At 41.0% G+C, this 18,366-nt stretch overlaps 1 protein-coding gene across 1 annotated transcript; it reads right to left on the bottom strand.

Moving 5' to 3' along the window:
- Positions 1 to 720: 720 nt before the first annotated feature.
- Positions 721 to 16,723, bottom strand: LOC144068494 (uncharacterized). Its single transcript, XM_077593068.1, has 8 exons — positions 16,428 to 16,723; positions 12,877 to 12,987; positions 9,059 to 11,142; positions 8,588 to 8,890; positions 8,127 to 8,386; positions 2,744 to 3,015; positions 2,167 to 2,266; positions 721 to 1,695 (listed from the first exon to the last, which is right to left on the bottom strand). Exons 3-8 carry the CDS (start codon positions 11,124 to 11,126, stop codon positions 1,567 to 1,569), a joined length of 3,132 nt encoding a protein of 1,043 aa, XP_077449194.1. The 5' UTR covers positions 11,127 to 11,142; positions 12,877 to 12,987; positions 16,428 to 16,723; the 3' UTR covers positions 721 to 1,566.
- Positions 16,724 to 18,366: the final 1,643 nt, after the last annotated feature.

Raw genomic sequence — 18,366 nt, 5'->3', positions numbered from 1 at the left:
TTTAAAAAAAACAACAACAAAAAAGAGAAACTGACACTGTATGTGAAAATGAAGGAAACTTTCAAAAGTATGATCTTCCAACTTAGATGATTCAAACATGATTATATGTCTAGCTTTCGCTAAATTTTCACTCGGGCTACAACATTATATATACAATCTAAAGTACCCTTGTACTTTAGATTGTATATATATTGACGGGCCAAATAAATAGTTAAAATTGTTTTTCTAGAGTTTGCTATTTGGTGTAACTTCTCCACTTTTAACATAAAATGCCTTACTACTCTCTTCAATCAAATAAACCTTGAATTGTGTGTTTGAGTGCAAAACCTGTATTTTACTAATGCTCGTAAGCCTAAGAAATTGATCTTTTTAAGTGTTCACTGCTTGCCATCTGTTTTTTGTCAAATAAAATCAAAACTGAATTAAAGGGACACCATCTCCTCATTCAATGCAGTGGATAAACTTAAGAATCATTATGTCACAAAGCAGAATTTGCTATTCTCTTTTTGAGGTGATGTCATAGAGAACAAAAATATCAAAGGGAATTTAGGGCTGCTTTTCTTATTCCAAGTTTGCAAATAGAAATGTCAAAAATGGTACAATGTCTTCCTTTAAAACTTTTGTTTTGCATTTCAAACTGCGTCTGGCTGTGAAACTTAGAAAGGTTTTGTCAATGTCATTTTTGTCGTGTTCACTTTGGCAAATAACATCACAGTTGAATTCATGTCTTTATATCACAGATTTTATTCCAGGCATGTTGATTTTTTTTCCCTTTCAGGTTTATGTATTACAAATGGTCGAGAACCAAAATGAAAAATAGTAGAAATGCAGATGATTTACATTTCTTTCCATTGAAATGAACAGAAAGTTAGCAAATGTTTTTCTAGCTAGGAACTCATTGGCATAAAAAATGGTGATGCATTTGTAAAAAAAATATGGATTTACCCTCATGGTCTATTAAATTAGGTAGGTACACAACACAGTCTACTATTTAAGAGGGGCGTAATAGTTAAAATTCTATGTAAAACAAACAATGTTGGAATAAGATCCTGTGTGATAGAATATGAGAATTCTCAGTAGGAATAAGAAAAAGGTAGACGTAAAATTAGGGAGTTTGTTTTGGTACTTAACCTCATAGATTTCACTTTGTAATGAAATGTAACTGAAAACTGATCCTGTTCATACTTGACTTGTGCCTTTTGTACACAGACAAAATCTCTTTTTTGTTTTAAACCAATCACAACTCACTAATATGGCTTTAAAGAATCAACAGCAATGCTAAATAAAAATGAGTAATGCATCATTGTTGATCCAAAGTTAAATACATCTATTAAAAACAAGGTGTTTTCTCACCGATGACAGATTTTTATGTTGATTTACCGGTAGTTACACCTGGCAACTCTGATGGCTCTGTCTCATAGTCACGCAATTAAACCATCTAGTTCACTTTGTTTTGGACTGTGTACTAGACACCGGCACCGAGTTCAAGTAGCGCCATTGCTCGTACACGTGCTACTCTTCATTTGTACTTTAGTTTTGAAAGGTAGCAACCATCCCTGAATGAGTTCAAAGTAGAGCGCAAAAGAACTTCTTCTCCCGGAAAGGGTTCTCGGAAGTGGGCACGGGTGTGATCAGGGGGTCGTCGCAAGCGTGGGCGTCGCAGTACGCCATCAGGTCAGCGGCCGCCTTGGATACCTGCAGAGGGTCAGATAAAGGCCTTGACATTGAAATATACGTGCACTATCAAGTGTAATGGAGGTTCTGTCACGCTAATAACTAACGATGGTTATACTGACAATTTGCTAGAACTGATACCCACAATTCTTTCAAATCTAACCACTAGTGTGGCATCGATTCTGATGAATTGGGAATCTCGTAAGGGCCTCGTTTCTGACGGCATCTTGAATCGTTACGTCGATCATCTGATGTACCAAATAATGCCCCAAAAATGTGTAATTTGGCAATCTCATCACTGAACTGAACAGAAACTACTACTTACTCACTGGCACCACCTATGACGTTTATGTAACGCATCATCTTAAAAAATGACAGCAGAAAAGCAAGCCCCGATCGGTCCAAGTCGGTCTGGCCAGTTTTTTCGTCACGTTACGGGCCAAAATTCACGCACGGTCCAGTTTGCGAGGAGCTAGCTCAGTGTGGCTTTACCTTTATCCTGCAGAAGCTAGCCTCGATCTTTAGTTGCTCAACCAGCTTCCTGGCTTGACCGACACTCATGGTGCTGTTCACTGGGGTATCTCCTTTCATTCTGGGCACAAACAGTACAGACAACCTTTAGGAACACACGCTCAATATCGCTTTCATTTCAACCCGATTGATTGTCGTCGGAAGGCTGGCGGGACCATTGCCTTTTTGTCTTCTGTCCCGGCATATTTGTTAATGTATGCAATTCAAATTGAAAAATAATCGCATTTAAAAAAATATTTGATTTCTACACCAATACAAGAACAATCCCAAGAATTAAAATACAGATTGTACATTATTCACCTCCTGATTTGAATCAATATCACAGTTCCAAATGCGATAAGAAGGATTCTATTCAACCTGGCGTACGGACAGATTATTTGACCACAAGCAATTGCAAACCCCTGGGGTGGAATTAGCACCCCTGTTGCACATTAAAGGGAAGAGCAAATAAAGGGTGGATTGCTGATAAGGAATAACCGAGCCCCCCGGTGTATCTATTCCATCCCTTCCCTCTCCGGCCATCCGTTTGTTTCCTTACCCGTACGATATTCCTCTCCAGCTGCAATCTCCCCCCCTCGTCTCTCCCGTTTCGTACCTCTCTACGTCCCGTGTCAGCTTGTGTTTATCTGTGTGTGCGTGCAGTGTCAAGGAAGGCGGACCCCACCCCTCGCAGACGACAGCCCGGATGCTCCCCTGCTCTCTCTCGACGGCCCGGCGCACTGCAACCCTGCCACGGCGTGATGGTCCCCTCTGAAGTAAGTGGTACATTCCGGATGGAGGAGGGGCAGGCAACCGCGTTGATGAGGTTTTCTTAGGAACGCTGGATCAGACCATCCTTTTTCCAGGGAAATTCTGACAAGTTGGATATTTTTCAGGCTTACCTGCAATATTTGATATGTAACAAAAGGGCCCATTTGGGGGTTAGATAGGATATTTATTGGAATATATATATATGGGGTCCTAATATTGTTAGTGACGTCAGCTCCTGTGGTCTGAATCATCTATGCCCCGCCTCTCCTCTTCTCTCTTCTCTCCTCTGTTGCTATGGGGACTGCTGCAGTCTAATTCAGTGGTTTTACATGATCCCGCTTTTTACTTCATGAATGGCCTTCGTTTTATTCCGATCATGACAGTTCAGCAAGGGCTTTACGTGGGGAAATATATGCAGGATGCTAGGCTAAAAGGCTCATTCGAACCGTTTGGTCGAGTGAAACGGCGTTTAAAAATAATATAAATCGCTGGATCGACGAAAAGTACGTTTTCGCGATTACGACAATGTCTTGTAGACTTTATTTTATTCATTTTTTAAATTTGCTCTTGGATCTGGTGACCACGATAGCCAGAAAGAATCATCTTACGGGAAATGCGTCGCCATATTGGATGTGTCAAATGGGGCAATAAATCAGGTTTTTTATGTTGACAAGAACTTTGGAAAAAAATCATCGGTAAGACCAAATAGCAGCTGGGAAAATATTTTTTTTTAAAAGTCGATTTCTATTTCAATTCTCGTTTAGTAATTCATTGTATTATTTTTTTACAAATCTTTAAAAAAATATATAGATTTAAAAAAATATATATTCTCATTAGTTCTATAAAGGTTTTCTTTCAATCCACAATAATGTTGACAGCAATAGACTGAATCCACTCCAACATTGAACGATCGCGCTTCCGTCCCTTTGGCGCCGATAGAAGTCCGATCCATTTGGAGTCGGAGAGCCGACAGATTGGGCATATATCGCAGTTAATGGCTGCCAATCCATTTAAAATATGCCTTTTTTTCATTATAGATTCAAAAATAATTCAAGGACAGTCGCAGTCTAATCAAATCTATAAATTAACTTAAGCCCCTGATTGAAGAGGACTTTATTTCAGCCAGATACTAATTGTGTCCCATATTGACGCGCCCGCGGGGGCCTGGGTCGCACAGTTGTGAGTACCTAACTTAGTGTTACGCAATGCTGAAGCAAACAGCTGTGGGTGGCATGATGATCAAAATCATCCGCTGCAATTGGCTGACTGTATTGATGGCACTGTTCAATACTAGACATCCAGGGATTGTTAGCGTGGTTGTTTTGGATGGTCATCTTAACTGTATTCTGTGCCTTTTGCTTGGAAAATAATTATAATCATACAAAACATAGCTACTGCAGTTTCCATTTCCTTTCGTATTTTATTATCAGAGACATTTTTAATGTCTTCGCTAGAATTGAACATGAACAACGTCACCATCCAGCCATGACATTTCTCAGTGCGCACTGTGGGAATTCTATTCAAGTTTTCATTTCGAATCAGAAGAAAAAAAAAAGAAAGAAATGGTAAAACCATAACTATTCCAGACATTTCAAAATAAAAATACAGTTTGTCGGTAACATACAATGCAGTCGAGCGTCCACAGAGTATCTTCAGCCCAGAGGAGAACTTATCTTTGTGCCAATATTGACCCTTTTAAAGCACTTTTTTTGCACAACATAACACATTCCAAATTACTGTATAAGTCTCCCGAAATGTGCAATTTGCGACAATGATTTCGACATTTGTGAGTTGTTCAAACAGTGTTCTCGCATGACTCTTTGTCAAACCGGTCTCGAGTTTTCAGTAAGAATAATAATGCTGTGGCTAGTAGCCTTCCAACCCGTAAATACGGAACAAACTACTATGTCAATATCTCCTTGCGCAACACATTTACAACAAATACCCCAAAATGATTTGTACTTTTTTTTTTATACGAGAAAGACAGTGCAATTAGTCACATTGCAATCAACATTTTTGAAAGGCCAGTGCATGAATTGCTACACTTTCAGCAGAGCGCCCTTTTATACCTGCATAACTTTTGTGATAAATGTGGCATACAAAGAAGTCTTAGTGATATAGCAGCATTGTATTAGTCACAGTGCACATGAAATAATTAGGTTTAAACTTTGTCTATATAGAACTATTATCTACGTATTATAAAAAGGAGGAAGATCACTGCTAGATAGTATTGTAGGTTGTAGAATCATTATTAAAAATGGGGGAGAAAGATATTTAAGACAACTATAGCCCGCTGCCTAGTTTTTATTGGCCCGCAACAAATGAAAAAAAAATGTTATTAAATATGGACTGCACAAGAAGCTTAAATTCAGCCTACAATTCACTTCTCATTTTTAACAGACGTCCAATCCGTCTTTGCTGGGAGGACTGATTTCAATGAGTGCCTTATAAAGGGTTAAACTCATTTTGTTTGGTTCTAAGTAGGCAGAACATTTAAAAAATAAAATAAAATAAAAGATAAATCAAAATTTTTGGATTTTATTTTTTAGGCCATAGCGCCCAGCCCTAATAACAGGTTGAGTCAAGATACAAATATACAAGTATAACAGGAATTTCCACCAAGTTAGCAAAGCACTGGTTTACAATGTCCTCATAGCACGTATCAAAACACAGCAACACCTCCCAAATCTTCAGGCTTTACAAACGGAAAAATAGATTGCTTCGCATTCGCTCACACTAGACCGAGGCCCCAAGAGAATCTCTCTTTTTACAGTAGATTCGTAATGCATGAAATTAATTGTATATCTAGTCTTTAAGAATTGATTGTGATGACAGGAGGCTCTAAACTGAGTAAAAAATGCATTTTTTGGGGGGTGAAATCAACACTCCATTGCGCCCTTTTTTTACGGCGGTGTGGTAGCTGGGGGCCATCTTGGGGAGGGCAAACTACATGTCTAAAACTTCATTTTGCACAGCATTGACATTTTTTTTATTTTTTTGTACAACCGATGCTAATAGCGGTACTGATAAATCACTATTTATAAATACAAGGTCAAAGCTGAATGTAGTAAAGACCAACCACCTCCTTGCTCTGAGTTATTTCTAACAAAGTAAACACTTTTTTTTTCGTAGGTGTGGGTTCTTTTTTTTTCAATATAATGTGTCAGAATAGATACTGAGCGGACCTGATTAAGGCCCATTTTTCACAGTCGAAGTAGTGTTCACAGTGAATCTTGGTAATATCTTAAATCAAAGTAAAGCCTTCAAAATACACGATGCATAGTCACAAGGGCCACAGGAAAGGGGGAAAAATAAGATAGGATAGTGGAATCTCTGGACATTTTAGTTGGGAAAGTACTTAAGAGAGAAACAAATTGTAATCTCTCTTATCAATACACTGTAAACATTTAAATGGCTCTTTTTCTCACTTGCGTAATGTATTTTAAGTCAAAGAATACATCCGAGTTACTAAATTTTACCCCCAAACAAGACACGAGTTAACTTAAAAAAATGATCTAAATGGTTCAAATCATTGTCCACTGATCTTTTTTTTTTTTAAAAAATTTTTACGCTTACCAGGGCCAATCAATTGGCCTGGAGCAAATGATAAAAATATCATAGAATATGGCCCATAGAAAAAACTGTAATTCAGCCTATTTAAAAAAAACTGAATTAATCCAATACAAGTGTTGTATCCAATATCAATATAGAATATAGTTGCGTTTAATATTATTAGCTATTGTAGTAATGAAATATTTTTTTCTGTATGTAACAAAGAGCAACAACAACAAATAGTGTCTAGCAAAAAACAGTGTAGCTGTACAATTTGACTGCAAACTACAACCACACATAACATGAGTCAATGTCTTTGAAACGGAACCATACAAGATTACTAAATGACTTTTCTTCCTTCATTTTATCATAATGAAGATTTTTTGATACAACTCTTGTATTAGCTCATTGGTGTATAATTGGGCAAGTGTCATATTGACTATATGCGTTTTTCAAAGAATTAAATTTAAAAAAGAAACCCAGTTATTTAGTATGCTGTTGATGTTCCACTTCCTGATGTAGCACAGTGTATAATCTGCATAATAATCCCATGCATTAGGTGACTTTACATAGTACGAAAAAACATTTTTTTTTCATGAAACGCTCGTTGACGATGATAGACGTCCAATCATGGCGATCCTTTTATCCGTCTGACGTGAATTTCAACGGGTGTATCACTCATGTCGAGGAATTGGATTGGCCGTCTATCAGCCAGTGAGTTAACAGATTTAGTAAAGTGCATTGCAATGTTTACGTTTGCTACATATTGAATGGCAATTTTGCATGCAAGTATGGCTTATGATAGGCTACGTTTATATTACGTTTATGGCAGTCATGACAACCCATCATTTATTTTGGGATTTCAAAACTATTGCTCTTTTTTTCCAGTATGATTTTGTTAATGATTTTTTTTGTAATATTTAAATATTATTTTTAAAAGCAGGACATTAGCACGCAAATTTAAAAATGAATTCATGTTAATGTTGAGTTAATTTAAAGCAACACGAAACCTTTGTCATTGTTTGAGTTATTGTTTTGTATATAAATCTGATTAAATGCAGTTAGCAAGTGTTCATAATATTTGATTTAGTCGTTCGCTAAGATTTATTTAAAGAATATATTTTGCAGACAAATAGTATTATGCGATGAATCAAGATGAATCAATTACAAACTAATTGGAGTCTCACTCCTAATTCTAATGTCAATTCTGCGTTTGTGAAGCTCTTTAAAAGCGATTTGATGATTTAGATTTTATTAAATATCGTATCATTAAACTTAAAGTTAAACTGTTATTTTATAATAAATAAACTCACACACTTGAAATGGATTGTTGTCAATGGCAGCCAAGGAGTAAACGTAGTAAACGTAGCCTGAATGCTGTTGGTGTTGATAGGAAGAAATAGTAAGACTTATCAGGGTAAAAAAAGAGAATACGTTAAAGTTCTATTGGTCTACAAACAGCTGACTGGATGATGATCAAGTTAAATAGCTACTAATGTGAGGTCATTTACCAGTTTGCCTTACGTTTCACAGTATAAAAGGGCACCGTTTGCCGAACACACGTCATTTTACAGTTTAATAACAGTCCGCTGCGAGTTGAATGGGAATCCGCCTCACACCTGGGTCTCCACACCATCAAGTTTAGGCATTAGGATGCGGGGAGTCACACCGGAATTCAGGTCCCTCTCGAACTCCAGAAGCTGCCCCATGAAGTTCAGGTTGGGGGACACCACGGGACGACGGCTGCGCACGTATTTGTAGGCGTCCGTCATTGTCATGAGGGTGTGCTTCATGAGGTAGGCGATGACGATGGTCGCCGAACGGGACACGCCTGCCTGGCAATGCACCAACACGCCTTGACCACTCTGATATGCTTCCTCTGTGGATACAAAAAATACCCAAGATTTTTGTCAACTAACAACCCATGAAATAGAAGCATCAAGTCAATCGGTCAGTGAAAAATTAAACCGAGTTTGCAAGCTCGAGACCTCAGTCCGATAGGAACGAAGGAAAATCATTTGAGAAGAGAAGAATTACAAGTTGGGCATGAAAATCAAATGACAAAGAATAACCATCTCACCAATGAATTCGAAAACCTCCTCAAAGTATTGGCGAAGGTTTTGTCTGCTGTTGTCTGTGGCCGGCAGCCTTTTGTAGTGCAGTCCCGATTTGAGGTGGTAGAGGGGAAGGTGGGTGGTCACATTGACCACGAAGCCAATGTTGAGGCGGAACAACAGATCCAGGTCTTGAGCGTCTCGTTCATTTCCAAGAAACAAGAAGGGGAGGATGGCGCTGACCACCGCGTTCTCCGCGTCGGGAGTCATGGCCGACTCGTCGGACAGGGAAGCCGGCAGCGAAGAGGAGAGCGGTAGTGAGAGGTGCACTGGAAGAAGATGAAAAAAAAGACATGTCTCCAACTTGGATCGGCTATTAAACGCAACATGTGACACAACGAACGAGACACATTTTCGTCAAGTGGCGACTGATTTTGGCACTGAAGTCAATTTACAAGCCTAAAAATAGAACAAGGATGATCCAATACAAATCTTACTTCTGCTCTTCTCCTCATGCGGCTCTCTGTCCAGCGAGTTGAGAGCCAAGTGAAGGGACTGGGCTGATGGCAACGAATGCCCCCCTTCCCTGTCTCTCTGCCAGGGTTTGGGTTTGACGAGCGTGCTGGGTGCGGACGGCGGCGGCGAGAAGGAAACTGGCGACGGTGGAGAAAGGGAACGGGGGTGAGGCAAGCTAGGATATGCTACGTCTCGATTGCGCTCGGGACTGCTGACTGTTCCTCCGTCTTCCTGACTGATACGCGTCCTGAACGAGCTCCGTTGTTCCTCGTATCCCGCGGCTGACCTGCAACCCGTGAAATCCAGGGCCGCCCTCTTGTCCTGCTGTAGTCGCCTCCGGCCGGCGTGGTCCATATGGTGAGAATGCGCGTAGTCCTGAAGGTCTTCGCAGTTCAGGTGGACCAGCCCTGTTCTTTTGGTCTCGTTTGGGATCTGCCTCAAAGTAGCCTTCCCGACTCCCATTCCCATTCCGGGCCAGTGATTCCCTTGGCCTGTGGAATGGCTCATCTTTCGGGCCAGTTCTTCAGGCCAGATAGTACGTACACCGTAGTCGTCGTCATCCGCTTGAAAGTTTGTGGCCGAGTGAGGTGCGGCGACGCTTCTTCCTGGAGGTTTACTTCGGCGAGGGTTGTACGTTACCACGATGGGGTCGCTGCTACAATAGCTGCAGGTGGAGCTACCAGTGTGGGAGGCTTTGGGATTGCAACCGGTGACGCAGCTCTGAATTGCCCGGAGAGGGGCCGAAGAGGAGATCGGGGTACAAGGCAGGCATCCCCCGACCATCCTCTTCCGAAGAATCGCCGGACTCTCAAAGTTTCCGGCCTGGCTGGAACAGGAGGCACAGCGGAGCGGTTGGAACAGGCTTGATCGGTGTTCAGACACAGTGCTGTTGGTCGAGGAAGCGTTAGATGTAGAGGCGGTCGAGAGACACCCTCCCAGATATCTCAGGCCCATTTTTTGTTCTCTTTGTTTTACCGCGCCAACCTTGTGCGTGCAAGAAAGGGGGGTGGAAGAATTACCTCCACCGTCTTGGCAACTGCAGGCATGGCCTTTGGACCCTCTGCATCTGACCAACCTCCAGCAACCGCAGTCGAAGGGATGGGAGCAGTCGACGGTGCACGTGTGGTCAGGACTGGGGAACCCTCCCGCCTGGGAAGTGCACGGGGACAGGGGGAGACCATGAAGAAGATGAGGACGGTGATCTCTATGGCGGGATGAGCGAGGCTGGGTAAATTGATGGAAGGAGACGGGGATGTGTCCGGGTTGGGGGGGAGAGGACGAGGGGTGCTGGGAGTTTAGGACAGCCGCATGGGGAACGGGGACGGAGTTGTGGTGGTAGGGAAGACCGTGATGCAGGGTGCCCAGCTTGGAACCGTTAGGATCCAGCGAGGGGAATTCGGGCTCAGGTCTGTTCAGAAACGGGGAGTTTTCCTTCTCTTTTACATCTCTGAAGTGGAATTGCGGTGCCTGCGCAGGGACAAATTGCAGGACCCCGCCGGTGGACGTCAAGAGTTGACCGCGTCGATTGCGCTGCGATTTGGGTTCACTTCCGCCGGACAGCTCAGCGGCGCCGCTTCTCCTCTCGATCTGTTCTGAAAGCGAAGGGGCGCATTTTCCTCGCGTACCTTTGCCACTTCCACTACGGCCGAGCGATTCGCCGATCCCCGTTCTTCCGCTTTTGTCGAGAGTCAATCTGATGTCAATAGAATGCGTGTGGGACGGCAATCGCGGGCTGAGAGTTACGCTTCCGTTGCTGTGGCAGTGGCTCGGGACCCACCGGGGACCCGGCGGTGCGACGGGGCGCTCGCCCGAGGTTTTCTGTGCACGGGGAGATCTGCCTTTGCATTCCAGAGTCAGCGATTTACAGGTGGGCGAGTAGAAATGGGGCTGGGAAAAATGAGGACGAGGAGCGCGGACCACTTGGCCATTGGAAGAGGTGGATATCTGAGACGAGGGATGGGAAACGGCTCGAGGGGAAGCCTCGCACAAGCCAATGTTTTTAGGCCGCTGGATGACCACTATGCGCTCGTCGAGCGGAAGAGGAGGCATCTGGGTTCACGCGAAGCTGTCGTGTAAAAGGAAGAAAGAGGGAGACAAAGATTAGCCATTACATGACTGTACTTTAAAAAAAAAACTTTGGGTGAGACTCTAAATTCCGTCAACAGATGTTTTTAATACAAATTTAATTATTTTTTATTGCCTACAATGAGGGAAATGAGTTCAACAGTACCGTTTCTTTTTTGCATGTTTTTAAAATTGTCACAAATTCATGAAATGTAAAGTCAAACGCCACAAATTCAAAACATTGAGAACATTTTGAGGATGTTTTGAAGGTTTTTGCAACTTGCCTTCAAGGCAAATGAAATCATAGCAATAGGAACAACATTGAAAATGTCACATCTCAGATTGAACGTGAACTTGGCCCAAAGAATTCATTTATCCTGGACTGCACTAATGGGATTGGGAGATCACACCCACTGGTGCATGTTTGACCTTAATGGATAACATTGTAGCAAGGAAGCGCCCCCTTTGCCAAATCCATTTAAATTAGCACATCTCTCTTTCGCACTTGTTTATGCCATTGTGGCCACTTGCCAGAAGCTAAATGTGCGTCCATATATCCTAAAATTTGGCACGTCGACAACAGGACGACCCGATAAAATGAAAAATGAAATCAGAACACGGCAAGGGTATGTTAATCAGGATGGCGATTGGCTTCTTAAAAGCTTATTTACAAACATTGTGATGAATTTGCAACAACCTTCATCCCTCCGAGGACTCATCTGTCTGAATTGGACTTGTGTGTTGATGTGAAAGCTAACACTTTGGCTGATGGTACATTTGTACTGCTTGATAAAACGGGCTGTTTACGAGCAGTATAGTTTAATTTCTTGGTGCTTGAATTTACATTCAACAAATAGACATTAAAAAGCTTTCAGAACACGCAATGGTCAACTTTAATTTCATTTGTCGAATTAATGATCGAAATCAAAGGATTGTTTTAAAATTTATTTGTTTAATTATTTATGTATTGACTTTTTAGCTGCCGATAGACGTCCAATCCAATTTGACAGAGAAGGCTGGCGGTGATTGTTCAATCGCTGCCAGCCTTCTCAGTCAAATTGAATGCAATGTAGGGTGAAATCAAGCTTCTTCTGTGGGCCATATTCAATGAGATTATCATCACTTGCTGTGGGTCCATCAAAACTAGGCCGGAGTTGGCCCCCGGGCCGTAGTTTGGACACCCGTAGATTAGATCAATCAGAGATGTGAATTTTTCTCGGGGTCGGTTTACCGCGAATAGACAACCACCATCACGTACACAACAATTCAACATTACTCGACACCACACAATGCACAGCAATGGTGAATCCCATCTCATTAAAATGCAACATTGCATTTATTTAAGTCATTTAATCACTGCAGCCACCATCATTAACATTTAATGACTTTTGGGTATTTTACACCACAACAGGAAATCCACCCTGATGAAAACACAAACAGACACACTGAAAAATGATCATCTATTGTTGGATGTTTTGTTGCACTTTCAGCACAACATTGCTTAAATTTTACCGTTTTCACAGCATGTGTGCGCATGCGGTCATTTTCAGTTGTAGAAACGGTTTCCCTTCGAGCCATATTCGTTAAGAATCGCTCTTGAAGGGAAAACCCGGGGAGTTGTGGATAAGATAGTGGACACTACACATTAAGAGTATCACGCAAAACACAGTAGATGCGGGGGAAACAAACAAAAGTCTGGGGATGCCCGCTATCCAAACACCAAATCGATACCAACCGATAGAGATGGCAACCTGATCTCCGGTATCCCCATGCTTACGTGGATGCACAGAGTCTGGCGATGGTGGCCTCGTCTTTTGTTTTTTTTTCCCCCCACTTTTCAGTTAGCCTGTGGTAGAGGGGGGTGGGGGTTACATTGACCCAGATTTGTCATGGTTTGTGCCGCTATCTCTCGGGTCACCACTCTCTCACACACTGTCACCGAAGGCTGGCGAGTGGCCTTTTCACTCCTTCGTCGTTGGAAATTTAGCAGACAGCCCGAGTTAATGAGACAATGTCCATGCCAAAAAAAAGGAAAATTGCAATCCAAGCACACCTTTTGTATTGTCGCTCTTGCCGTGTGACGCATTGATCCCCCTAAAGGTGAATACAGCAGATTTGAACCCTTTCATGCACGCATGCTGATGTTTAACCACGACTTTTAACTCATTTGTCACCGTTAACTGTTTTTGTTGTTGTTGCAAAATTGACGTCTCTCGCCATCAAAGGCAGCTAAAGAGTTAATACTTGAAAATGTAAACAAATACATAGTCATATCTCTACTTACGAATGCTTCTAGTTACAAAAAAATCAGATTACGAAAGCTTTTTTATATGCAAATGAGTGCCTCGAGATACAAAACAAGATCCAAGTTGCAAAATCCCCCCAAAAGTAAATGCATTCCCTTATCCGTTATTTTATTTTGAAATTGGCGCAGATGCATTGATTCTCACTTAAGAACCTTGCTATACTCTACTGTGTATTAAAATACTGCTCTACCTCGAAATTTCAATTTACAAAAAAGTTCTGCAACCAAATACTTTCGTACTTTAGTTACATCTTTTTCATCCTATTTCGTTCCTCTGAAAATGATGTGATCATCCCTAAATATATAACACCACTTCCTCATACTAATTGTGGGGTAAATTAGCAATGGGCCCAATTAGAGCAGATTAAGAGAATTCCTATCAGGTGATGTGAGCTCACACTAACATTTGTTTATTCTCGGAAAAAACTCCAAAAACCCTACACACAGTATTTCATGATCATTTACCCATAAAAAGCTGTAGCAAACAGAGTCCATAAACGATAAATTGTCACCTGAGTTCTCCGCAATAGCCTAAAGAGTGATTTTTTTCTCCCCCTTTTCCTTTCATTGCTTTGTGTACAAAAATAACACGTGCTGAACGAGAGTGATTAGCTTTGCGCCCTGTAGTCATCTTTCGCAGAGCAGATTTATTGTCATGTCAAGTGTGTTTTCAAAGATGGTGCAGTGTTTTGGAGGGAAGCTGTTGAGGGAGCTTTTGGGGAACAGATGGCAATCAGACTGTAAAAGATTAAAGACAATCTTTGTGTTAATTCTGCCTGCGGTAAAATACATTACGAGTACCTGAATGCACCCAGTGTGAAACTGAGAGGACACGCTGTGTGACTGCAAATATGAAAGACCAATGTGTTAAATCAATATTAGTACAAATTGCGGAATTGTAATTTTTTCCCCTTAATCAACAAAATGATTAATCTAATAACAGTTAAGCCTCGTTGAAATGGCGTTCGAATAATCACTATTATAGAGTCCCCACTGTATAGTTTGGTTTAAAATATAAAATGGTGGAAAATGTCAAGCAGCAGGGGTGTCAAACTGACATTTTTATTTTATTTTTAGAAAAAGGTTTGGACACCCCTGATGTAAGAGCCCCACCCACCCATTTGAAGTCTTTAAGTGTCAATTGCAACTGCAGGGAGATTCTTTAAAAAAATAAAAAAGTAACAGTAAAAATGCCATATGAATGGTATGTAATAAAAACCTCAGCTGGTAGGCAATTGGCCAAAGTGCATTTGGATTAGACACCCTAAATGATTCCCAGCATAAAAGTATCACTTGCACTGTAAATCTTGACTATAATTCTAGTTGAAATATGAAAAAAAAACAGATTCTTGAGACATGTTTAGCACTGCTAACACGTCCAAGCGAACATTTTGTTGAAGAATGCCATGTGCAAACAACAGCAAATGGTTGAACACACTCAGTGCAGTGGACATCATTTTTTAGAAGCACAAAATAGTCAAAAGTATTCAAAGAAATTGACGCATATGTGATAGAAGGTAAAAAATTAAAACTCGCGCATAGCTCATAATATAAATAGTGACATTTTCTTCCCAAGAGGAACTTGTCTAATCCTCGTGCCTGTTTGTAAGAAGCACCAAAAGAGTGGCCTGACTGCTAAGAATAGCCACAGAAGAAAATCTTCTTAAGAAAAATAAGTTGGAATTTGAGTCATCTGTTAGATAGAGAAAAAAAATAACTGTTCCATTTTTAAAGAATAATCTCATCTAGGGAGTGGTTTTTAAAGCCCTGCTGTCATAGCTAGAAAATGACAGCAAAAGGTTTGACAGTTTATGTCATATCTACACTAAATGCCAAAATTCTTTATGCTTCTAACTCATTCCATTACTTCATTATATGTCATACTTTGGATACTTATATCAAACTCCTTATCCTCACTAGGATCGCTGGGGCGTGGCTTTCAGGCATGAGGCTGGGGACACCCTGAATTGGTGGCCAGCCAATGGCAGGGCATGACGAGACTAAGAACCAATCACTTATAGCTAGGGGTGTCCAATCAGCCTACCATTCATGTCTTTGGAATGTGTGAGGAAACCGGAGTACCCGGAGAAAACCCACGCAGACCTGGGGAGCACATGCAAACTCCACACAGGTGGACCAACCTGGATTTGAACCCAGGACCAACAATATGAGGCCGACTCGCTAACCACTCAATGAGTTAAATACTAATAATAATTTAGAGTTTTACTTTGGACTGTATTTCATTTTGTAAAAGTATTTTAATGTAATTTAAGCTTTTAGAACATATCAATCATCATCATGGCCAATCATCATTATCATCATCACAAATCCTCTTTTGTGCCTCTTAAAAGCAAATATTCTCTTGTATTTTTTTAAATTGATAACTTTTTTTTTTAGATCATTAATTTTGGTGGACTGCACAGAGTGATGTGATGGGCTAGATCTGGCCCCCGACCCTTCGTTTTGACACCTGTGCGTTAAAGTGTTAAGGTAAGGATCAACATTTGAAAAGCTGTTTACTGTCCCTTGAAAAAGATCAAATCAGCTAATTATTCATCTAATTTAAACTTATCGATGTAGATCGCAAAATAGATGCCAGCAACACTAATTCTACAATTGCCTGTCAGACGTGAGCTGTTAAATATGGTTGGACAGGCCGCAATTGGCCCCCGGCCCGCACGTTTCAGACTCTTTGAGACCCCTGTCCTTATATCAATGTAATTAAAAAAAATCGGCCTAAAAATAATCATAATACGTGCATGGAAGGGGTAAAAATCAAGCATGACGTCCCCCAAATACTGTATCGGCCGAGTAAAAACCAAATAAAAAGCCCAGTCCGTTGTGGTCCAATGTGAGCCCCCAGTCCAGTCCAGATGTCACATAGCTGCCCAAGCGACACTTAGGGTTGCACGCGGCCGGCAAGGCCGACCGTAGCGGACATGCAACCCGCCCGCCGATCGACAAGGGGGGGGGTGACTTACATGGAGAGAGGTAGTCCCGGAGTGTGGTCGTCATTTACACGCAGCCCAACCACTCGTCTTCCTGCCTGCGCTGCGAGCGATGGATCTGGTCTGATCCAGATGTGTGTGGCACCAAGCCTGTTTGCACGTTAGCCTGGTCATGGGGTTTGAAAAATGCAAAAAATACATGCAAAAATCCCAAATTAAAAAAATATCCCAATTCATTTGCATGAAAAGAAGGGGGGCGGCGGCATGTGGAGCGCTCGCTCGCCCTGCCAAGTGAGTGAAGCGTGTGTCACCCACCGTCAGCTGCAGCGCGTGCGCTCGGGCGGGCGGGCGGTCTGGCGAGCGTGCGTGCTGGGAGGTGGGCTGGCTCTATTGTCTCTGCTGTGCATGACATCATCTCGGGCCAATGGGGGAGCGCACGAGATCAAGAAGGGCCATGGGCGCGCATGTTGAGACGCATTCGTCATCATCCCCCCTTTCTTGTTCTTGCTCATTCACTTCAATAACACGGAATACTACAGTAGAGTGGCTATACCGGTTATTTAGTGGAGCATCTTTCAGCGGTCATGTGTTGATCTGATCTGTTTCTTTTTTATTTAGCTGGAATTTGTAAACAGGGCAGACAACAATTTCAAATGTAGCCGTCCAATCCGTTTCGACTGACAGCAGTTGTTGCCATTTCATTAAAAACAGCTTGCTTTCATAGCAATTTTTCTTTAAAAAAACGACATAGTATAGTAAGGCTTTTTTCTTAAAAAAACGACATAGTATAATACGGCTTTTTTTTTCTTAAAAAACGACATAGTATAGTAAGGCTTTTTTTCTTAAAAACGACCATGTATAGTAAGGCTTTTTTTCCCCAAAAAAAACGACATTGTATAATAAGGCTTTTTTCTTACAAAAATGACATAGTATAGTAAGGCTTTTGTCTTAAAAAAAACGACATAGTATAGTAAGGCTTTTGTCTTAATTAAAACAACAAAGTATAGTAAGGCTTTTTTCTTTAAAAAACGACATAGTAAAGTAAGGCTTTTTTCGTAAAAAAAACGACATAGTATAGTAAGGCTTTTTTCTTTTAAAAACGACATAGTATAGTAAGGCTTTTTTCTTAAAAAAACTACATACTATAGTAAGGCTTTTTTCTTTAAAAAAAACAACAGTATAGTAAGGCTTTATTCTTTAAAAAACGACCATGTATAGTAAGGCTTTTTTTCCCTAAAAAAACGACATAGTATAATAAGGCTTTTTTCTTACAAAAATGACATAGTATAGTAAGGCTTTTGTCTTAAAAAAAACGACATAGTATAGTAAGGCTTTTGTCTTAATTAAAACAACAAAGTATAGTAAGGCTTTTTTCTTTAAAAAACGACATAGTAAAGTAAGGCTTTTTTCGTAAAAAAAACGACATAGTATAGTAAGGCTTTTTTCTTTTAAAAACGACATAGTATAGTAAGGCTTTTTTCTTAAAAAAACTACATACTATAGTAAGGCTTTTTTATTTTAAAAAAAACAACATAGTATAGTAAGGCTTTATTCTTTAAAAAACGACATAGTATAGTAAGGCTTTTTCTTTAAAAAATGACATCTTTCAGCGGTCATGTGTTGATCTGATCTGTTTCTTTTTTATTACGCTGGAATTTGTAAACAGGGCGGACAACAATTTCAAATGTAGCCGTCCAATCTGTTTCGACTGACAGCAGTAGTTGCCATTTCATTAAAAACAGCTTGCTTTCATAGCAATTTTTTTTAAAGAATTAATACCGGTGCCCGAGTGGTTAGCATGTCAGCCTCACAGTTCTAGAGTCGTGCGTTAGATTCCCAGGTCAGTCATCATCATTGTGGAGTTTGCAGGTTTTCCGCAGGCTTGCGTGGGTTTTCTCCAGGTACTCCGGTTTCCCCCCTTGGCCGGACACTCTAAGTTGCCCCTAGCTATGATTTTTTTGTCCTTTGTCTT

Source organism: Stigmatopora argus, chromosome 22 (assembly GCF_051989625.1).
Source record: "Stigmatopora argus isolate UIUO_Sarg chromosome 22, RoL_Sarg_1.0, whole genome shotgun sequence".
NCBI lineage: Eukaryota > Metazoa > Chordata > Actinopteri > Syngnathiformes > Syngnathidae > Stigmatopora > Stigmatopora argus.
Note: the sequence above shows the minus strand (reverse complement) of the source record. Positions and strands in the feature narration are given on the sequence as shown.